General features: G+C 37.2%; 1 protein-coding gene across 1 annotated transcript; it reads right to left on the minus strand.

Annotated features, from left to right (window-relative positions):
* Positions 1–270: 270 nt before the first annotated feature.
* Positions 271–23,736, minus strand: GPCPD1 (glycerophosphocholine phosphodiesterase 1; the record flags this gene model as incomplete). Its single annotated transcript, XM_056516106.1, has 17 exons — positions 271–1,348; positions 1,671–1,806; positions 2,539–2,675; positions 3,525–3,590; positions 4,464–4,525; positions 5,242–5,281; positions 6,112–6,189; positions 7,253–7,345; positions 8,777–8,831; positions 9,048–9,180; positions 9,275–9,437; positions 10,464–10,707; positions 13,155–13,278; positions 14,440–14,481; positions 16,290–16,365; positions 22,640–22,733; positions 23,652–23,736. Coding segments are annotated over 17 exons (1,811 nt in total), but the record flags the coding sequence as incomplete, so codon positions are not given.
* Between the last annotated feature and the right edge of the window lie 670 nt (positions 23,737–24,406).

Here is a 24,406-nt window from a genome sequence, read left to right on the forward strand (position 1 = left end):
TGCATTCCAGCCCAGAGGTATCTTCCACTGACTAAAGGGGGCTCCAATCCTGAGCAGCAGCAGAGGTGCAGCACACAGCACTCCCCAGTGTAAAAACCTAGTCATTCCTTTTTTACTGCCAATGAACAGGAGACATTCTGTACAGCACAAGAAATGACACCTCTGGCAAATCTGAGAAGCAGTGGAGCCACCTTAAAAGGACTCTCAGCAGTCAACTACAGATTGAAGAGAGTTAACTATTTTTTTTTTTTTTACACTGAGAGCCTAGAACTTTAGGAGCAAATATATCTGATTTCTTGCCCCTAGATATGATTAAATTAACTCTCAGTTTTCACTTTATAAAACAGAGCCTTTGACAGTTACTGATCCCCCTTTCTTTGGTTTTTTTGGTTTTTTTTCCCCAGGTTAAACAATATACAAAGCAATACTCTTGCTAAAGCAGAAGGTTTGAAGGCCTTCTGTAGTTTGAAAATTCAGTTACACTTAATTCTTTCCCAATTATCTTCTTATCTCTCAAAAATTCTAGTTTAATACAGCTTTTCAAATTAAACTTCATCCCATAATTGTGAATTTGTAATCTTCAGAGACAAAAGAGCTAAAACTTTGGGTTTTTGTAAGCAACCAAGTAACACAACAACACTTTTGTTCAAACATCTAACACAGTATTCTGATGTCTCTACCTGAATTTTTGGATATAACAGCTACTTTCTGAAATTACTAATTTGGCAGTTTGCCCTGGAGTCACTCCAAGCTGATTTTAATAGGAAAAATAATTCACAGCTTTAAAACACAACAGAATGTTGTGTTAACTATTTCCACAGCTTAATGTAGAATGCTGAAACTTCCAGTCAAACAATGTTTTCCTCACCATATCACATACATAACTTAAAAATTACTATCAGGACTATTATTAGCACCTTAAACATGTATGCCATGCAATAGTTCTTTAAAGAATTAAATTACATTTACATTGATCTTAGGAAAAACAAAAGTTATTTTGCTTCATATATACAGCTGAAAGAGTGGGAACTGGTGTTAGACTTGCTCTTGATCTGGGTTTATGGGGTCCTCGTGCTTTCTGTACTCACTTAAGCAAGCAGCAACATAACATTTCACCAGAATGAATTTATAACAGTTTCTAAGCTTGATGATTATGATTATTATTTTAAAAACCCACAATTAAGTACCTGTCATATATCAACCCATGAACACCATATTCTTTCAACTTCCTCCTGTTATCCGGGTCATTTGCATCATCACCCCATGAAAAAATAACCAGGCCTTTGGATGTGGCCCGTTTAATAAACCCTGGGTTCCTCAGGAGGTCTTCAGAATGCACATTAATTCCCTGAAATACAAAAGACTTCAATTAAAACCCACATCTCTGAAACACTTATATCAGCTTTTTTAATATTTTGACACTAGCAGCTTCTTACTTATTTTATCCATAATAATAAAAAATTATTTACTACAATTGTAATTTATTTATAGTGTTATTTTTAAAACACTGTATTAAAAAGCATTTAAACCAATGAACAGTTTTTTGGCAGTTACCCAATATTAGTGTATTTCTTTTGTGAGGTTAGTTGGAATTTAAAGCATTAGTGTCAAAAATTATAGATTTAAAACAAGCAGTAATAATTTAGTTTGATTTTAACTTGTCAGCTTACCAGCAGGTTTTCAAACTGTGCAAAGTTAATGGCAATGGGAGTTGTGCGAGATCTGAGATCCATAAGCTCTGGATAGAGTTTAGATTCCCCTTGGGTGAGAAATAGCACAGGATACTTGTTTTGCTTATGTCGGATCCTGTCAGGAAAAAAGCCCACAAGTAGCAAATGAAAAAATAAAACCGAAAAAATAAAAATTTTATCTCACTGTTTCGAGGGGAATTCTTCTCTTTCCTGCATATTCTCCTAGCTCCTAGCTGGTGCAAGGAAATGTTCCCACAGTTTAGCATCAAACTGTGTGACAAACTGCTCAAATGCACTTACCACACAGGTTAAGGGAAGCTAGACTTGATGTTGAACTCAGCCCCTCATCCTCAAATGTTTATATATAATCCCTGAAGGCCATTTAATTCTGTAATTTTCTTCTTAAATGCACAGATTCATGATGGTCATGAAGATCCACAATAGGAATTTCTAAACATGGTTAACATACAGCCCCTAACCTTAATAATGCATTTTTCAAACTGGATACTGATGAATTGTTCCTAAGTTAGGCTTGCACACTCTTCAAGTATGACTGAAAAAGACTTTGGGATACCAGAAGAAACCCTGACCCTTTTTGTTGTGCTAAGAAAGAGTGAAGCATCCAGAAATCCACTATGACTTTGTTCTTGTATTTTATTTATGGCTCATTTCAAATGGAAAAATGGTCTCAATTCCAGTTCTCAACTATTTTGGCACCCAAATTTTATGTCTAAGCAAAACACCTGCTATTTATTTCTTGGTGTGTATTTTTAAATACAAAGTAAATTTTACCAAATAAAAATAAATTTCAAAACCAAAGTACATTATTTCTCTCTTCTTAACTTACATTGTACAAATATCTGCATGAAAAGAAGAAAACACAATTCTTCTTTTTCCAGCATTCATCAAAACAGTTTTCAGAATAATATCTAGAAAAACGTTCATATCAAAGTAAGTTGACAAGTTGCCATCCCACTGTCCATCCTAGAAAAAGAAAGCACAAGTTTGAGTCATTAAATTAATGGTTACTAAAATTATTTTAAACCAGCAACAGTCTCTCAGTCAACCTGAGCAAAGTGAGAAGTCAGCTGGCCAGTCTGAACACAAAATCAATCCTTCAGTTTAAGTGCTGGTTACAGCTCTCCAGGACTGGCAGCCTGAGAGGTGCAGCTGAATTCTCACAGCAGTAAAATTCACTGAAAAATTCTGTCTCCCCATCCAAGCAATGCATTCCTAAGAAGCCTATTATAGCTTCAAAAACACAAAGAAATTCCCTGAAGACCAGCAATTATAGCAACTACTCTTATTTTTAGCATATTGACTTCCACCTACCACTCTCCTTAGCTTCCTTCCCCCACAGCAGGCTTCCAATCCCAGTCTTTACAACCATTTACCTCTGGACTGAGTGCTGCACAATTCAGCTGAGTCTGCAACCCTGCTGACTAGAAGGAAGCAGCTGCCTGCATTACTGCACCATGTTGTAGTTGCTCCTGTACTGGGCCAGGAGAGGTTGAATTTCTTGTGACTTTCCTGCCTGCCCTGTTGTAATCTGTTGACTTTAAAAAGAGTCTCCTACCAAAAGCAGTCTGAGCTGCATTATGAACCCAATCCTTTAAATACTTTTTATCATTTTAAGAATAAGTTTGTTCATTTGTTGGAGTGGTGCTACTAAAGCCCCAGTTTAAGAACACCACATTATTTAAAAAAAAAAAAGGGGGCACAAAACCCCACAAAAATTATGCCTTTGCAGATCATAAATTATCACATCAAATTACAAGCTTTGGCCATGAGAATGCCAAAGAATCAAAGTAAATCAGGTGTATGTTTACTCACCCTTTGTTGGGAGATCCATTTTACTTCTATGTTGAATCCAACTTCATCAGAAACAGACTCCAGGACCTGGAGAAAATTTTACTATGAAGAGACCCCACAGCAAAGGAGTACAACAAAGCACTATGAACGTAATTGTTGGGAGAATATACTGGAATTTAATGTTAATGGTGTCTAACAGTAGAATTAAAAGTCCTAGGTTTTTAACATTTTATACAACACACAAATACATCCATTTCTACTCCAACTTAAACTTAATGAATACATAAAAGTGGATAAAATCTTAAGGACAAGATTTTGACAAGGTACAATTGTGAGTCAAGTTCACCTTAACACATGAGAGAAATGCCCCATTTGTACTCCTAAACAAAAAATGGTTTTCTTTCTCCAGAAAGTTCTTTTGAATGCAAAAAGCATCTTAAGTATGAAATCCAGGAGCTTGCCATTACAATGATAAAAGCTCTTTAATGTAAAATTTTTGTGAAGTAGTATTTGCAAGGTGACTTCAAAAGGTGGAGCTAACACAAACCAATCCTAAATGGAAACACACTTGAAATTCACTCAACACTTCTCAGTGTCTGGCTCTGAGAGATGGCCAAGACACTTCGAGGAACTGCCAAAGGCCAGGTGTGGTTTCTTTCAAAATTAGAAACAACTGTTAATGTATTAACAGGCAAAGCCAACATGTTAACCAGCTGTAAAACTGACTGTACCCTGAGATACACAGCTTTGAATTCAGAAGCTTGAAACACACACAGACTGTTACTTGTAAGCCCTGAAAACCCTCCAGTGTGCAACAATAAAACCCCTGTTCTCAGTTACAGCATTGATACCGGAGGCCTAAACCAAAAAATCAAAATCCCTTGCTATGTGTGCAAAGATGAAAGTAAAAACATAGATTTGCATGTTCCTCAGTCATCTTGCTCCATATTCACTACTTACTCTTTGCAGAGAAGGAAATGGCTGCATCTCAAAAGCAGAGTTCTCATCATCTTTAAAAGAGGCTGGAAAGAAATAAAAAATATTGAATGAAAACAGAAGCATAATCCCAGTAACACCAGCAAGAAAAGACTTGCTCAAAATCATAAGGCCTTTAGGTGTGACCAATGAAATCAGGTCTCCCTTTTGATTGCCTACACCTTTTCCTCTGACACTGACATACTCCCATTATGGTGTATTCAATTCCTGGTAAAACCTTACCACAATATATATCAGAATGGCTTCTCCCATCCTATATCACTTCACTCAGTGAACTACATCCTTGGCTATCAAGGCTTGTTTGGTTTTTTTTTTTAATCTTTTCTTATACAGGTAGGATTTGTGAGATAAGTTGCTGTCCCCACAAAGGGGATAAATGCCAAAAATTAACAGTACTGATAAGACATCCTACAGCAGTTACCCAAGTTCTTGTCAGCAGTTCTGAAGAGCTGAAGGTACAGTTGGAGAAGCGGAAACATTAGTGACAATTTTGTCATGATTATTCAGAAATATATATTGATCTATATATTTGCCTTCTACCCTTCTGTCCCTGCTTCCCAAGGGAGTAACTTCTGTTCAGATACTTCCTTCCCAGTAAAGAACTCTACAGCATGTACAAAATTAACTACGTAAGCATTTAGAAACGTTTAGGACAAATGTGATTAACAACAAGCAATCACAGAATTTATATAATTACATAGTAATAAATCAATCCCAACACTCTTTCCAAACTAGTACATACCATTGCGATCTTTGACTTTCAGGGCTGTCACGTGAGCCAGCTGAAGAGCATAAGAGCAACATTAACACTCCACCCACATGTTCCTACATGTAAAACATAACTAATTTTGTTTGTAAATAGTTTTAAAGTTCAAAAGTCTATTATGGAAACAGCTTCAGTAATTTGTGAAAGAATAAAAGACATAGTAGTACACATCACAATTTTCTTTCAAACTGTTTTAAAGATCTCAATAAAAGCTCAAAACCAGACTGAAAACATGCTCACTGAAAATTCAGAAATCATGTTAAGGGTGAATCCATAATTCAACATCAAGATGAGAAGAAGTCTGAACATTAATCCCTCCTCTGTGTTTCAATCCAGCAGAAGGCTGACCTGTTTAATATTACAGTCACACACACTGAGCTAGAATTAGGCCAGACAGCCAACTACCTTGCTCCACTTGAATTCTCTCTCCACAAAAAGGAGAAGACCAAGTACTATTAAGTAAAAAGAATCATATGGTTCTTGGACCAGCCAGATGGTTTCCTTGACTGAGGGCAAGCACCTCAGCAGGGTCTTCAGGAACCCACTCATCCCCTGACTTTTTTTATCTGGACAGGCACTTCTGCTTGGAAGGTAGAAGAGTTCAATGTAGTCCCTTTAACATTTGAAAATTAGATACCGTATTTCTAAAGAATAAAAGTAATGAAATTTATTCAAGTTTTAAAAATGAAAAAAGTATTTTTCTTTGAATTGCCTAATTATTCTGCTTGTAAAATTTTTAAGACTGTACTTTCCTGAACTAACTATAGCTGCTCCCAAAACCTCCAAGCTTCATACACAATTTGAAATTCTACACACAGCATATTGTACTAGCCAAGGTAACAATACCTTTAATAACTGCAGCTGATCAAATGTGAGTTCTTTGACGGCAATCTCAAACAGTTCCAAAGGCTCTGTATCCAGTTTCTTTGAAGAGAACCAACACATAATTAAGCATCACTGAAAATAACAAAAAAAGCCTGCACGCTTTTTATACAGTAGCATTAAAAGCAATTAATGTTTCCTATTTTATTGATAAAGACACAAGTGATATCTTATGATTAAGATAATCAGTCCTCACAAGACAACACAGGCACTTAAAGACATAAAACAGGTATCAATTTGAGAAAAACTCAGTGTTCGGTCTTCCATGCAAGTCAGAGGCTTTGAAGTTCTTTCTTCTCAAAATATTAGCATAATTATTGATTGGTTAATGTGTTCGGGAAAGATGTTTGCAAGTAAAGAAATGCAGTAAAAAAATATTCCAAGGCAGTCCAGTTTACTGCTGTTTATCAAATGTCTCAGAAACTAATAAAAAAAGATAAATATCCTGGGGTAAAACACACAGGCAGACCACTCCCAAAATAAAGATCTGGTGTAAAAAAAAAAATCTGTCCATTTCTCACTTTCTCTCTTCACTAAGAAATTTTTCCTGAGCAAGACAATACTGAGTGAAGATACATTGAATATTCATTCCCCTCAGTCAAAGTTCCATTTCCACAACTGTTCAAAATCAAGCTTCTTATAAACTGCAATATTGCAATGGGTGTGGGAGTTTGAAGACACAAGACTCAGTGCCAAGAAGACAGGGCAGTGTGCCCTGCAATCTCTTTCTGCATTCACTGACAGAACGAGGAGGGAAGATAACCAGAACAGGACAGAAAGCAAACATTGAGGCCTGAGTATGAGAAGGCCCCATAAGCACCACTGAATACAGCAGTTTTCTGGTTTTTTCTTCCAAATCTAAAGTCAGAAAGAAGCTAAATGGTAACTACAATGTGGGCTTGAAAAGTGCCAAACCACACACCTGAAATGCTGTTGCTACGACATCAAAAGGAAAAAACTTCCCTGTTCTATGCACGAAGTGATACTGCATATTTATTCCCATTCCATCCCTTGAGTCCCCAGAATTATTTCTATGAGAGCTTGACATTTTACATTTCTAGAACAACCATATTTATACATGAAATACAGATATTATCTTCTTTACCTTTTTCATGGCCATGCAACATGTGAGATCGTGGTATACTATAGGCACATGATCTTTAGAAAGATGTACATCAAATTCCACAAATGCTGCTCCCTACAGAAAATTGAAAAAAACACAGAACAAAACAAAAGCCCATTAAAGGACTACAGAACTGAATGCAAGCACTGTGAAGTATTCACAGGTCCTGGACATCAAGCAGAAGTTGAATACAACTGGCTGTTAGCAGTTAAACCATGATCAGCAATTGATTATTAATGATAATTATATTTATTATCTTAATTACCATAATACAAACATACATATATGTATCTATCTTGCTTAATCTTGTAAACTCTCTAGTACAATTCAAGTCTTGTGAACCTGATTACAGAGAAAGACTAAGATGATTTTTTAGACACAAATGTTTTAAACACAGATGACTTTGAGGCATCTTCCTCCTTCCTCCCTACCACCATACCAAGAGACAAGTGATGGTTCCATATTGCCAAGGCTTTAGGGAGATATTCCATATAGGAACAAACTTCTGGAGCCACTAGTGAGTAACACAATAGCTCTAAGTACAGTCTTTTGGAAAAGAGGGAGGGCCAGAAAGAAAGAAGAACACAGTAACAGGCTTGGGGTTTTTTTCACTTATATTGACTGTCTGCAAATCATTACTTTGAAGGCCTCCAAGAATACCATTTATCAAATTATTACCCTGACACCCACTTTTTCAACCAGCACAGAGGGAAAATAGGACATTTTTCAGCCCTTTTCTCAGCAGGAATATTTTCAGAGTGGTGGCTTTCAGCCTTTTCAATCTGCAAATAGACGAAAGCATTTCTCTGGTGATGCTGCTGATGACTCCACAGCAAGTTTCTGCCTCAATGCATATTTCTTGTGAGCATTTTAAAAGCTGTCTATAAACCTGTAGTGTCCATGGAGGGAACAGGACCTACTGCTCAAAACAGTAATTTAGTAGCTACAGTTTAATTCAGTGATCAAGATTACTGGAAGGAATAAAGTGACCACTTCCATCAAAGAAATTAGGCACATGGAGCTATTATCTCCCAAAATGAAAGTTCTGTCTTAGGATTTCAAGTCTTCACTGCAGCAAGCACCAAAACAAGGATTGGTTTATTCTACCTGCTCAGCTCCCAAGTCACATTTTCAAACAGCAAGCTTCAGTACACAGCAGTCCCTGAGCAGGACCTTTACCACCTGAGAGGATGCTGACAGATTCCAGCAGTGCCAAAATTTTATTCCTTTTTTCAAATTGTCTGTTCATGGTTGAGATTAAAATTCTCCCTGCATTAGAATACCACCAGAATATGCTCAACAGAAGCTTTGATTTTTTAAGGGACTTGAGAATGAGAGTCTGATCTACTATTAACTTCCCATAATTCAGGCAAATTCCACAGTGATTTTATCAAATTTACATCAGTGCAATTACCATTCACTATACTGAATAATGCAAATTAAGCACACAAGCCAACCTAGCTTGCACTAGACAAGTTCAGTGTGTGTGAAAATGTGTGTACATACATGACTAGCAGCACTCCTCAGGGATGCAATGGTGTTCTCTTGAACTTTAGCAAGCCTGAAACAACAGCCAAGAAAAAGGATTTGTTAGATGTAGTATAGCACAGAATTGAAATAACAGAAATACAGATTGGAAGTTTCTGTTTTAGAGAATACCCACAACTTGACACTGAAGTAAATGACTATGGGTTGCAGCTTTTTAAACTGTCCACTTCCTCAACTGATTTCAGTGACAGAAAACAACTTCTCCAGTATAAAATGCAAACAAACTTACCTAGTTGTTGTTGTAGAATTCCCTGCTCCCCTATGTCCAACATCCAGAGTTGTTCTTGGTTTCCAGTATTTTGAATATGAAGCCTTCATATCACAAGCGTATCCCTGGATTGGTTTGATAATTATGTAATCCACTGCAAGAAAAACAGAAGTAATGCTTCACATGTCAGTAAACAGCAGATGGCTTTGAGGAAAGTTATCTGCATCTGTTGTTGGTATTAACTGTACCTCTAACTTTTCCAATTGTCTTCCTTGGATTTCTGCTCATAATAGCAAGTGTAAGAATTCCAGCGCTCTTTCCGAGTTCCGCAATTGTGGATGACAGGAGGCAGGCAGAGCCTACGTGACCTGGGAGCACATCATCTTGTACCACCTTCTCACCTAAATCCTCCTAAAAACAGAACGAACAAAAACCCAAAACTCCTACAGTTAGCTGTGAGTGAGAATTCTACACAAACTCTTCTGGCTTGCTCTTCAAAACACAACACATGTTTCTTGTGATACACAGAATACTCATTTCAGCTAAAACTGTTTAATGTAACAGTGAGTTACGAATTACTATCAAGAAAATGAAAACTTTGACAGAAATCTACAAAACTCATATTTTTCTTTGACACCCCTTGTATTTTATAAGCTTTTCAGATAAAAATAGCATGCATGGAATAGTCTGTCTTCTAAAACACCCAAGTCCTGTTTAGAACAAAAATTAACTGGAATAATATTTATGCTTAAAATGCCAAAAAAACTTGGTATATGTTTGCAGGGAATAACTAATACACAGAATGTGCACTTGACCATAGTCAAGGTCAGGAACTATGTAGACATTTCACAATTATGACTGTAAGTGATCTTGAAGGCATTTTCAGACCAAAAAGAGATTGCTTAAAAAACTTTATTCTGTGTAAGTAGTTTCTTTTAAAAAGTAATTAAAATATTAAGATCTTTCAGGGGAAAAATAGTGCAAAATAACAGACACAGTAGTGAGAATCCAGTTTTAATCTGCATGAGTTAGTTCAGAGAAATCTCTTTTGCTTAAAATATAAAAATTTAGACTCAATAATTTGTGATATAACCAGTTCATATACACATTGTATAGGTCGAAGCAGGAGAAGCATAACTTAGCTCTGATAAAGGATTAGTATCAAGTGAACCTAACAGCATGCAGTACTGCACACACAGATTCAAGTCTAACTTGCACTGACTTCTAAATAAGCAGAACTGAAAAACTTCCTGCGTCACATCAAGAAGGCTCACAAAAAACTTTCAATAAATGGGCTGGGAGTCAGTAGTCTCATACTAGTGTAAACAAATCCCAAAGATCAAGAACATCAGGCTCTGTTTCAACAGTGAAATCTTCACAATAATTGACTTGAGCTCCAAAAGGCAGACTGGAGTTGCTAGAGGTAAAGAGACGTACCTCAAAAAAATCGAATATTAATTCCAAGTTATCAGGCTCCATGGTTTGTATAGTGTATTCTATCCACCGGTCTGGCTGCAAAGCATAGCCGCAGTCTGGCTGAGTGTGCCGACACTTGTAGTCGTCGTTGGTGATTAAGGAGAACTCCACAGTGTTTGCCATTTTCTGAGGGACAGTAGGGGACGTCTTCTCTTGGCCCTCTTCATCATAGTCCTTCTCTAGGCCTTCTAGGGTCAATTTTACTCTACTCAACCAGAAACACAAAACAAATGGTTAGGTCACTGCAGTGGCTTTGTGAATGATAAATATTTAGGAAAAAGCTTGAGCAGGAATACAAGAATTCCTCTCAACTCCACCACTCACAGAACAGCACTGCATACAGCGATTCATTACACAAGCAAGAGTTTGCAGCCATTGTCTAAATCCTATTTTAGTCAGATCTCAGTGCTCAAGTCACTGCTAAAAGTTGAACCTGGGTAAATATGAAAACTCTACTAGTGGTCTGAGAAGCAGCACTCCACCAGACTATTTGGGCTGTTAGACAGCCTTCCTGTGAGATTGACACCCATAATGCCTACAGGCTAAAGAAAAGCACTGAAAACAGCAGTCATCATCATGATCAAGGCTTGAACATTGGTGATTGCTGATATGTCTCTCTGATAAGACAGATAAGTATACTCTAATAGACATTAGTAATATAGGCTGAAGTAATTAGTCCCTTGAAAAATCCTAAATGAGCATTTAAACTGAATGGATTTCTGAAAAACCCTGAACTGAGAAGCATAAGCCTCTCTATAAGACCCAGAGTCCTTTATCATACAGAGCAAACCTTCCAGACAAAATTATTTATGTCAGCCATGTTAAGTACACATGAGTAAACCAAATCCCTTCCTGCATCATAGGCACAGCAGATGAGATCCAGGATTATCATTTATAGATGCCAAGTCACCCATAAAACTGAAGTCATATCTCAAAGAAATAATTACAATCATGGAAACCTATTACACCAAGTCCACACTGAAATATATCCTCATAAAAAAAAGTCACAACACAGGTACTCCAGAAACTTGAAAAATGACACTGCTGAAGCGAGTAACAGAGACAGAAGCTACTGGACAGATACAGTATTTTACGACAGAGGATTTAGTGAATGCATCTAGCTTATCAAGTTTTATTTCAACCATTTAATTTAAACAAGAAGCTGGCTTCAAAAATTGCTCTCTCTACCTGCTACACCATTCAATGAAAAATGGCAAATCTGTAGAGAACACAATATAAGTATTAAATCTCACAGAAGAGCATCATATTAAATAAACCTTCCCCTTATCAGCAAATCTGCAATTGGTGCGAGGGGAAATCAAAACTGGAAAAAAAGAAATAAATCAAGTATAACAGATCCATGGAATGGTTTGGTTGGGAAGGGATCTTAAAGACTATCTAGTTCTAACCCCCATACCACAGGCAGGGACACCCACTCCAGGTGGGTTCCTCCAAGCCCCATTCAACTTTGCCTTGAACACTTCCCAGGATTCAGCACCTACAACTCTGGACAACCTGTGCCTGTACCTTACCACCCATACACTTAAGAATGCTGTCCTCATATCTAATCTAACCATGTCCTCTTTCAGGTTAAAGCAGTTCTCCCTTGTCCTGTCAGCCCAGGCCCTTGTCCAAAGTCCCTCTTCAGCTCTCCTTAAGGACTGCTACAAAGATCTCCCCAGAGTCTGCTTTTTTCTAGGCCAAAGAACATAGAACTTCTCATCCTGTGTCACAGCAGAAGAGTTCCAGACCTCTGAGCACCTTCGTGGTCTCCTCTGGACTCACTTTAACAGCTCCATGTATTTCTTATCCTAGGAGCCCAGAGTTGGATGCAGCTCTCCAGGTGGGGTCTCCCTAGCGCAGTGTAGAGAGCCAGAATTCCCTCCCTCTCCCCTGCTGGCCACACTGCTGCTGCTGCAGCTCATGATGCACTTGGCCTTCTGGGCTGCAAGTGAGCAATGCTGGAGCTTCTCATGACCAACACTCCCAAGTCCTTCTCCTCAGGGCTGCCCTCCATCCATTCTCCACCCAGCCTGTACTTGGGATTGCTCCAACTCAAATGCAGGACCTTGCACTTGGCCGTGCTGAACTTGGTGAGATTTGAACCTCCTAAGCCTGTGAAGCTCCCTCTGGATGGCATCCCTCCCCTTCATGTGACTGCACCCCTCAGGCTGGTGTCATCAGCACACTACTGAAGGGACACTCCATCCTATTCTCCATGTCACCAACACCACCAACCGCTGAGGGACACCTATCATCCCTGGATTTCACTTGGACATCAAGCTGCTGACCACAACACCCACAGCAACCACCCAGGCAAATCCTTATCCACTGCATGCAACAGGGCAGTCCTCAAAACACCAGGGCTAAGGTACCCATTTCTGGCAATTGACTGTGGAGTTATAATAATGCCTGCTTTTTGAGGCATCTCTGCAGAGAAAAGCACCAACCTGATTTAAGTAAGAACCTAAGAACAGTACCATTTCAGCCAACAAGACAAGTTTGGAGTAAGTATTTGTGCTTTAACACCTGGAAATTGGGCTATTAGCAACTCAAAATTAATTTAAAGGCTGCATTGAGTACAAAAAAGATATCACCAGTATTGACAATTAACATGAGCTAAATTGCATACTGAGATGAGCAGGCTCTTACCTAAACCTTGATGTTTTGAATTTCTTCTTAGATATCAGTACAGGGGGTTTCTCAGAATAATGCAGACGTAGCCTTATTTCTGTCTGACATGTCAGCCACCCAGAATCCACAGTTTCAATACCATCTATCAAAAGCCAAACAGAAAGAAGACATTTTAGTAACTTATTTTAGGGAGATCTAGGCAGTTCCTCTTGCCATTATCTTCCAGATAATCCTCCTTATCATTAGCCTTGATCTAATGCAAAGCAACAAGTTGGGTGCAACCTTTCCCCAGTATTCCTGAACTACCCAAAACAGCTAACAGATACTGCAGTTGTCTGCTGGCTTTTAAGGGGATTAAACAGGAACAGTGATCCTGCGTAAACTACCTGCAGGATAGCACTGAGTAACATTCCCTTGTCCTGGGATCCCCCAACACATGAAATAATAGTGACAGGAACTCTAAAGGTTCATAAGCAATTAGGGGCTCATCCCTCCTGATGAGATACAGATATGTCCAATAGCTCATCATAATCAGTGCAAATCTGCAGGGCAGGGTACAGCAGCAGTTCTGATGAAAAGCATGGAGAATCCTCACCCTGAACACCAAAACTAAAAGGAAAGACTAAAAGCAGGAGGACCAGAAGCACAAGGTGCAAGCCGGGTGCTGAAGCAAACCCCACAGTTTTGACGAGTTCCTAAAGAGCCAAACCTGTCATTTGATGACGATATGAGGGTAAAACAGAAAAGCTCAAAGACAAGATTTATGAGGTATGATAAAAGGTTACTTTCAGTCTCAGAGGATTGAGCTTTAAGCGAGAGGTGGGTGAGAACTGCCAGAAGTGAGACACTTGTGCACACACAAGAACGTGAGATGAGGGCTTAGCAGAACCTTTTGGCTGCTGCACCTCCAACTGAGGCAGAGTGGGTACATTCAGTGTGAGTGGTTATGTTTTACCAGGCACGAGGAGTTTTTCTAAGGCTTGGTATTAAGAGGAAGCAAAGACTGTCTGTATTTTCAAAAAAGGCATGCTCATGATTTAAAGTTCCCAAATTTCAACCTTTTAGACCATGAGAGTGACAACACTTCAATTCTTCCTAGCAGTCTCTTATTAACATTAGAAGGGATAACAACCTGAGTGTGAACTCACAAATGCTGGATACAAAAGTAACTGGAAAAGCACAGAAAACTATCATAGGCAACTCTTCTCAAAACCCATAATCTCAAACATTTTTCAATTACAAGACTTAACCTTGTTTAAATTAAATTCATGGTAAAGAATAAAGGTTTATATATCTCACTTACTACAGATTCCAAACTTTCCATCGTCGACAGTAATTTCATTTTCTAGAATTAAAAGGAATGGTAAAGAATGGAAAAAGTAATTAGTATTCACATTTAAAAATCATTGCCAAGTTAAATTAATTCTACTTTTCCATTTGATTTCTAATAAGTGTATCTAAAAAAAGGCAGGAAAACTGAAACAGACAAAAGCAGCATGTTTTTTGCAACCTTCTATATAAAGACTGATCTCAATTCACGCTTTTTCTCAGTTTCTGCATGAAAAAAAAAACAACCAACACACAAAAATACCACATTTCACTTCAAGTAATCTGAACTGAGAGTAAAATAGTTGCACAATTTTCTGGCTTGCTGCAGTATTTTGCTGATAACTACATCCCACTAGTATCTAAGATGCTTTACTGATCAAAGTAATGCCAAAGACATTAAATTTTCTTGCAGACATATAAGAAAGTTGTCCTGCTACACATTAAAAGCTTTTAAATTGAGTTAGTCACAATTAAAATGTTTATTCTGCCCACATGACAGAAACCAACCTAGCATGAAATGTTGAAAATGCTCAGTTCACTCTTAAGTTTTATCCTTACTCTTCCCAAAGCTTTAAGAACTGAAATCTTAAGGCACTAGGTAAATTCACCAGCATTAACAGAACTGTGATAGTCTAAAAAACCATGCATTTCTCAAAACATAAAACTTCACGTAATTTTGACTCTGGAGTGGTTAATCCTTTTTTCCCTGGAGAATAATTCAGCTCCTAACCTAATTTCTCAATAATCACAGGCAACAATTTAGGATCAAAATGACCCAGTACTAATATACTGTGTTAGCTGAATTTTCTTAAAAACTGCCTATGAGTATCACTTGGGGGAAAAATAAATCCCAACTATTTAGAATGAAGTAATCTAAATTCAGAGAGAAAGTCTAGGCCCTAACAGAGGATAGGCTGCTTCTCTTACCAGTTACTGACAAATACAGAAATAACCTTCTTACAGGAATAGAAACCCTACAAATTCAACTGAAATTAAAAAAAAAAAAAAAGGGGGAGAACAGAATATGATCATGGTACTATTAATGAGCAACAAAAAGTTTCTTTGTCATCACCTTCCTTCTAAAAGACATTTCTTCAAATAATTAGAAGACTTCCTAACAAATGTGAACTTCTAAGTGTGGGGAAAATAACATTTTTCATGTGCTAGGAAAGACAGTGCATAAAACATGCCATAGCAGCGTAAGAGATCTAAACTACAAGCTACATTCAAAGGTTATTTCACTCACTCTTAAACCTCAAACTTTTCCCCTGTTCAGAAAAGCATTAGTAACTTATTTGCAAGTCTGCATGCCACCCTCTCCTTCAGCAAAATACATTTCTGCTAAATTGCCAGATAAATAAGTCCATTCATATTTCTATTGTCATTAATTCCTTTACTTAAATTACCCTAATGAAACATTTTTGGTTTAAAATTTTACTAATTAAACAGTAATTAAATAAAAACAGCAGTGACTTCACACCCCCCCCTCAATTTCTCTAAAAAGATAATATGGATCCTTAGTCTCAAAGAATTAAACTTACAGAAAATTATTACAGTTCCAAATTAATAAAAAAAACCAACCCACATAATCTTAAGGATGACAGCAAAGAATTTCACATCCACTCCATTTTGAAGCCACTTGTGCATATATACATATATATTTTGAGAGTAAGGCCCATGTTGTGCAAAGAAAAAGTCTATACCTCCCACACATTAATAAATTTAAGTATTTTAAAACTATAGCTATCAATCCCTCTAAATCAGTGTGCAGCATATCAGCAATCTTATGCATATGCCTCAAACAGATGCAGTTGATGCCCATACCTAAAGGGGTAATTGATCGTGGTTGTAGATGAGTCTCCCACGTGTGAACTATGACTTCGCAGGGACCATCGATAGTCTGTAATTTAAAAGTTAAATGTCTGCAATAATTTCTTTTGTTAGATCTGACTTTGTACCCATGAAGCTGTCCGGGATGGTTGTGAACTAAACTTAGAGATTTAAGGAAGTAACAGAAGAAGAAGAAAGAGAGGAGAACAGAGAGAGAGAGAGACTGAAGGGGAGAGAAAGAAAACAGATGAGGCTTCTTACCCTTGCAACTGCTGATGACTCTGATGTGTTGTGAATACATATGACAAAACTTGTGACAGTCTGATATGGCAGAGAAGTTACATGGAATCATTAAACCTTTACTGCTAACAGATACTCTGCTGGACTACTTTAGTTTCCTTCTGGTACAAAAAAAATAAACTCATTAAGAGTGCTCACTTTGTTCTCAAGCTACAGCAGCAGTTTATGAAAAACACACCCGACGTCTCTAATTCCAAACAGCACTCAGCATCTACTCATGCACATAGCAGTTGCAGGGGTGGGTTCTCCTTCAAAATTTGCCTTACCAAATTCAAAGACTATAAAACACAGTTATTTTATTTGTGGTACTGGAAAGCAAGTTATTTAATTAAGTTGCTTAATTAAAACATAAATAATTGATCCAATCAGCCAGCAATGAAGGCCTTGAAGTCTATTCCAGCTAGTGCAGGATAAATTAGATTCTTTCATCAAAAATAAATACTGTCCACCAAAAGAGTACATTTGTTAACAAACATAGCCAAGACTCAGATAATCAGAACAGTACACAACCTCTTCTTTCAGAACAATTTAACTTTGAAATAGCTTTCTAGGTAAAAGCTTTTAGGTAACCACAACAACAGAGAGAACATGCCTGATTCCCAGTTCAGTCACCCTGAGAAGTTTCTCCTAGCATGATACAATTGTTTACTACCAGATGTAAAAACCACTGTCAAATAGCTGCAATTTGGCATTTCGATGTTTTGGGGCTAAATAACCCTTGACTTTTTAAAAAAATTGCTACTATTGCCAGAAATGGAAACTTCAGTGCCAGCTTGTCCCAGTACTTTAGGTTTTTGTTTAAACAGATTTCAGACCCACAGGGACATCCAGACAAGCTTCAAACTCAGCAGTAAAATTACACAGGACCATAATGCTTTGTCCCATTACAGCTCATTCAATAAATTCTTTATAGGCATTTATTTATTATAGGATTTCTTGCCATACACTGACCACATTTAATCTCCCCATGCCTTTGGGAGGGTTAACAGTAAACACCAAACATTTAACAAGTGCTCAGTAGGACAGGATTGGTCTGTGAGTCTCAGCTAAAACAACGCTCATAATGCGTTCAGAGGCATCACACTTAAAGGTCATGTCAGAATAAAACACATATGCTTAGTTATGTTTTAAAGACGAATACATGTAAAATATAAATAAAATTGTATTGCTGCTTCCAGTTTATTCCTGTTACAGGGTAGTTTTAGTTCAACTTCTCACTGCTGCCACAATGACCACACCTAGGATTTCTAGAAAAGCAAGTATTCACTTTTTTTCCCCTTCTTTCACAGCACAGTGACATTTGCCTAATGACAGTTTCTAAAGCTGCAAACCATGTTTGTCAGCAGGGAGGCTGTCATCTACTCCCACCATGCAGACATGCAAGATCTCCGACAGCAGCTCCCACTAACGCATGCACAACTACAGTTTGTGAACCTGGGCAATGAAAATCTTCCTAACGTGAATTAAGCTGTTTTCTACAGAAGGTAAGCAAAGGTTTTTCCTTGTAAAATCCCCCAGTGTATTGTATGAAAATATCAATTTATTGCTTACACTACTGTAACTGTCCATTCTAAATTTAGCTGTTAAAATGATGAATTAATTTGAATAATATTATCCCAACAATAAGGACACCATGCCGGGAACATTCAGCACAATTTCCTCTCCTGAAAGGAATACAATGGATTGACTGTGCATTTAATCCCAGGAACCCTCAACATTTTCCATACTAAGAAGAGCGAAGCAAAGCTACCTGGAAAGAAAGGGCAGTTGATTAGAGAAGAAGCACAAGCAACACTAAGAACCATCTCAATCCCTGCTTGGACCATCTCTGAGTTTACAAGCATTTAAAAAACGTTTTAATTACATGTAACAGAAGCCATTGTTACAATGAGGTCAAATAGTAATGTCATTTCTGTGTATATACCGACCACAGCTGAAAAGCAGCCCAGCTGAGCAGCAGAATTAAATGATGTCATTAATACTAACAGTATGGTAATGTTGCCTAAAAGGAGACTTTCTAGAGGACAGCCTTAAAAGGGCATCTATTCAAATGTCACATCCAGCATCTCACAGGCAGTACACACACTGAGGTAATTGGCACTGTGGATCTTTTTCTACTAACACAGACACTTTGGGTTTTTTAAAAGCCAACACAAACATTATGTTTCTTGATCTTTATTAGCTGAGTATCTGATGCAATTTTCAAGCTTTTAAAGGACATTCAAGAACTTTCTTTAAAAATCAAGTCCTCTTCCATTATGAGAAGCTGGGGCCTCCCTCCCCAGCAATCATTAGACACTTTTGAAATGAAGGGTAAAATGCCTATCTAGCATAATGGGTCAGAGGTGCAAAGCACATGCACCATCTGCATGAAGTGCCTGGGTACTCAGTACAATTAAATAATGAAAACACTTCTGTGGATGTTCCAATGGTAATTTAGGAGATCAGTTCTAAGGCTCCTGCTTTAAGGCAACACAATAGAGTAGGCACTGGGGGGGAACCCAAACCAAATCTTAAAAACGTCACACAAACACATTTATCCAAGTGCGCTTCACTAATTACAACTATGTTTCAAGTATAATAATCTACTTCAATAATGTGAAACAGCTAAATTAGACTTAATTGCTAAAGCTACATTTCTTACAAAAATCTCTCTGGATTTCTGTACCATGCAGAAGACAATGATTAAGCACTAAACTGAATAACTAAAGCCATTCAGCCATCATATCTAACTTGCAAGGCAGCAGCACATAAAAGTCACCTGGCAGGAAATGCTGAGCTCAGTAAAGATTTTATAGCTCTAGTATTTCCAATAACAGTTTCACACACAATCTGCTGTCTCAGCAGATGATAAGTCCTTTGCTACTATCATGACAACCATGGGTTCTTAACCTACAAAAAGCTTTTCTAAGGCATTAATTAAGGAGTCTAGGTCTAAGTTTCACCTTTATTACCATAATCCAGGCACTAAATGGATTTATTTACTTGCACTTTAAAAAAGTAAATTTAATTCTCATTTGAAATCTCTGTAATTAAGCAGAAAGAGTGAAAAACGTCCTCCAATCCAGTTTCTGAAATCCTGCTACATGCACAGATACCTTATTTCACACTTGCCTTGAAAGAAGTAACCCTGAACCTGTATGTTTATTTACAGTTTCAAAAGCAAATACAGAACACAGCTGAACAGAATAAGGTGTGCTTCTTACTAAGGTTTTTAATATGCATCATGCAAACAATGTATGTAAAATTATTCTTCTAAAATGTAAGATACACAAAAGGCAAATTCCAGCCAAGAGAGTTTTGGTGTGCCTCACACAAACCCCCTCATAACCCACCACCTCTGTCTCTGCCACAAACAGAAAGCGAGTGTAGAATAAAACCCAGGAAGATCCTCACAGGGAGCTCACTGGTACCAGGAAAGAACAACTTCGAGAAAAATAGTTTAAGTTACTATCTTATTTCATCCAAGCACGTGTATTATTTTTCTTTTAAAATGCTTAAGATCAAAATGTTTGCAACACAGTAAAATCTCTTGATATGCAGGAGCCAAGACCTGACACCAATTTTATAGTAAAATGTTCTTTGTATATATATTTGTATTCACGCAAAAATTTTATGAATTTCAATATATTGAGTAATTTTTTAAAACCCTGATCTATTTACATAACCACAATTATGTTAACACCGATACGCTTCACTACAAACAAGACTTTCCATTACATCATACTTCCCTTGAAGTAAAAAAAAAAATTTAAGACCAAATTTTGATCTTCTTAAAGGGAGGGGAGAAAGACTTCATTTTTTTTTTTTTTTTTTAAAGTCCATTATTCTATTTCCTCATCCAGCCTACAGCACTACTATGGCAAATCTAGGAACTACCATCTCTCTCTGTAAATATGTATCACCCCCATCTTTGCCATCACTTTGTCCAACTCAAAAATCTTAACAGATGAAGTTGCTGTAGAAAGGAACACTAACTTCAGGTGGGTCTGTCTTCAACATGATTTATAATTATGTGATGTCAAATTCATACACTCAGACTCGTACATATAGTTAAGATTACACTGTTATTTTCCTACACATAAAACTGATATAAAATAATTAAGTGCCAGAGATCATCTATTGCCAGCTTGTCAAATTTAGGAGATTATTCACATGCAATGCCTAATGAAAAAAAAATTGAAAATAAAAATATGCGGAATCATTTAACTTAAAAGTATCTTTTCCTTATCAGCATTTCCTTAATGCTGAAGTTCTCCATGTACTGTCTCACTTGCACTATATTGTACATATTCCTGCTACTTTTTCATTGCTCTTCAAGAGGTTTACAAAAAGAGGAAGAAAACACTATACCTGGACTTCTTTTCTTCGAAAGACTTAATTGTATAAGAAATAAAATCCTGTGCATTTAACAGGTACAAGCCAGACACCACTAAGCTGATAACCCTGTACCCCAGGAACTCACATACTTTGTTTTGTAGGGTCATTTCCTTTTTTCCTGCTCTTTACGTTTAGGAGCTCTTTATGCTGGTATTTCATAAAATTCATACTTACCTTGGCAGACTCTGCATCACACGGTGCATAAAGCGTGCACGATACAGAGCACCTACTCAAAGAAACACACTGGCCAATACAGAGGGTAAACTTGTGCAAATGGTAAAACAGAATTGTATCATCTATGGCTCAGCCTCTGCTCACTAACTGCTTTTTCAAGTGTGCCGTTACGTACATTTAAACTTAGGGCCATTTGCAATAAATAAAAAAAAAAAAAAAAAAAAAGTAAGAGTCCCATCAGAGCTGCTGAGCTGTAAGAATTAATCTACTTTTGGCCTCAGTATGACCTCAGCAAAAGAAATCTATTACTGACCTTCCCTTCTTTTGCCTCAAAGTACCAATTTAAATACCAGTTTCTGACTGTACTATTTTATATGCTGTAATGAAAAACCAGAACTGTAGTTCACCTGAAATCAGTATTATACTGAAATGATACCTCTGTTAATTTTCATTTTCTTTGTGAAAAAAGGCTGACAAAAACTTACATGCTCTTGACAGTAATTTGTAATTTTTAAAAGATATTGATGAGATGGTTCTGCAACTCCTTTGCACATTTAGCTACAGCCTTCGTAATCCCAGTTTCAATGAGGAACTAAAGCCCAAGGTGAACAGCTACAGGACATTAATAGAATAAGAAACAGCAAAGGCAGGATTAAATTTCTAAAGGTTATTGCTTGTTATTATGAAAAACAGTTCAAGAGTAGCTGCTTATTTTCCCAGCTTTTTCCTGGATGCAGCCTCATCCCATCTGAAAAACTTTCCCCTGACCTAGTGTAATGCTTACAAACCAATACACTGCCACCTACATTAAACTCTAATTTATGTAACTTCAAGTCATATGCAACTTTGACATCAAGGACTGTAAAAACACTGTCTCTTGAGTGTTTGTGCAAATACCTCTATACAAACATACAGAAAACAATGGGATGCCTCATCCCTTGTTTCACCTTTTCACACTTCAAGAGACTAACTTACGTTAATTATGCAGCACAAAATCTGGTTAATATTTCTCATGCTTCACAGAAACAAATCTGCACTGATTTTCAAAAGTTTTAAAATTTTAATGCACTTCCTACACTAAGCATTTTTCCTCTACTATCACTTAGATATCACATACTATCACATTCCTTCCATGGATCACTTGAGATCCATGCTCTTCTTAAATCCATATTCAATTCTAACTACGAGAACTTAAACATATAATTTAAGCTTTATAAAAATGTCAGGGATTTATTTACCACTGAAATTTTCAGAACTCTACCACTGGTAAAAGAAAGAAGAGAATATAATTAAAGTTAACAGTATACAGTCATGTATTTTCAGAAGTGAACTGTGAGTATTTCCACAAATGTTTTAATGTTTCCCATACTGCAATTCAAGACCTATTTTAAAAAACCCTCATGTTTAACTTAGGAAATCCTTTTTTTATTTCAAGTAGGGGACTTTTTACTGGGGACGAGCCAACTTAAAGTAGAAGTGATTGTACATACCTTAGGTTCTAGAAAGTATCCTTTAAAATACCGATACTGAACAGGAACTCCTCTAGGAAGCTCTACAGCAGCTTTCCAGGTTCTGTCAAGTGCACTGTGGAGAAAAAAATGAAAAAAAACAACCAAAAGTTTGAAAATACAGCCTAACAGCCACCTCAGACACTTGTCTAAGTAATATTCTAAAATAAAGTCTAGTGTATTGTTGTAAGGAAAGTTATTACAAAGCACCTTAGCCAAATCTGCACAGAACAGGAGATGTACTTAGAATTGAAACTGAGCTTTTTGATCGACAGATCTGAAGTGCTCTAAGAGAATAAGAATTCTCATCCCCATTGAGCAGATGGGGAAAACATGGTGAAGTGATTCAGAGACTCATCCAAGATCACACAGCAAGTCACTGACAGAGTTACAAACACAGCTTGCAAGCCCTATTTTCCTGCATCACGTAATGGCTAGCAACATTTTAAGATAATATTGAATTCTTCCACTGCATTTAACCTTTCTCTACATACACTCTTGCTTATATACACATCCCCTCCCCATAAGAATTTTCATGAAATTTTCAGTTTAAATAATCTCCTCCCCATCACTTTCTAGCACAATAATAACTTGTTTATAGTCTTTACTTTCTTTTTATCCTTTACATCTACTATAACCTGCTGCACAGCCATGGGACTGAGAATTGCCCCAAAGCAGTTTCTTACTCCAAGTACCTACAAGTTAAACTACTGAGATGCCAGCCACAACAGCAGAAGCATCATCTGTAACTAGAAAAGCACACCCAAGTTTCATATTTTCTTAAACATATCCCTAAGCTTTCAAAGTGCTCAAGGGCAACTGGAGTTCGGGAGTTCTACTAACAGTACATGCTCAAGAGTTTATAAACTCAAAATAAGAATAAATTTGCTACAGAACTCCAGCTACTTCAAACGGAGCAAGTAAAAACAAATTCAAAAAAGAAGAAAAAAAATAATAATCCCTTAAAGAAAACCAAAAATCACAACCAACTTACACATCTTGAGGCTGGAGGACCACTGCAGCTTGGGGATTCCAATTTCCCAAAGCACTGCAGCTCCCGCATATTGCAAAAACCTCTCCTAAAAAACCCAAACAGAAAAAAACCCACAATCATCATTATTCCAGGCTAGATGGCATTTAAAAGTACAGCCACAGTAAAGCTTCCAAGTATTTTAAATATATACACCAGAATCACTCATCTAAAATCCCTCCTGTTCAGAAAAGAATCTTACCCTGCCCAAAACTACAATAGCTTTTTCTTCACCATCCCAAGCACCTGAGAGAGGTGACAATCCCAGCCCCTAAAAGGGCTGGCTTCCAAACCATTCTTAAGGAATAGTGCACAAAACATCTCTGGGAATGTAGCAGGCACATTTTCACAGTGAAACATTTAATCTCAAGATAACACAGTTATTTTCCTAGATACTCTGCATTTTTTAATATATATGTCCGTATTCCCTCAAATTCATATCAACAATTTAGAAAGCAAAGACAAACAGGAAGTTGCTAGCATTATTCCCAAGGCAACATATCCAATTAATTTGATTCCCAAGAGAAATAAAGTTAATTTTGCTGTTATGCTTTCAGTTTTTACCAGACATCAAAACATAACATTGTTACACAAGAAACATGTGAAATTGTCACACTTACATTAATGCATACATACAGACAGAACTCAAAAGGTCACAAAAGTATATTTAATTCTGGGATATCCCAAAATGACCATTGCAATGTACCCTTGTTTTTAAT

Source organism: Oenanthe melanoleuca, unplaced genomic scaffold (genome assembly GCF_029582105.1).
Source record: "Oenanthe melanoleuca isolate GR-GAL-2019-014 unplaced genomic scaffold, OMel1.0 S276, whole genome shotgun sequence".
Lineage (NCBI taxonomy): Eukaryota > Metazoa > Chordata > Aves > Passeriformes > Muscicapidae > Oenanthe > Oenanthe melanoleuca.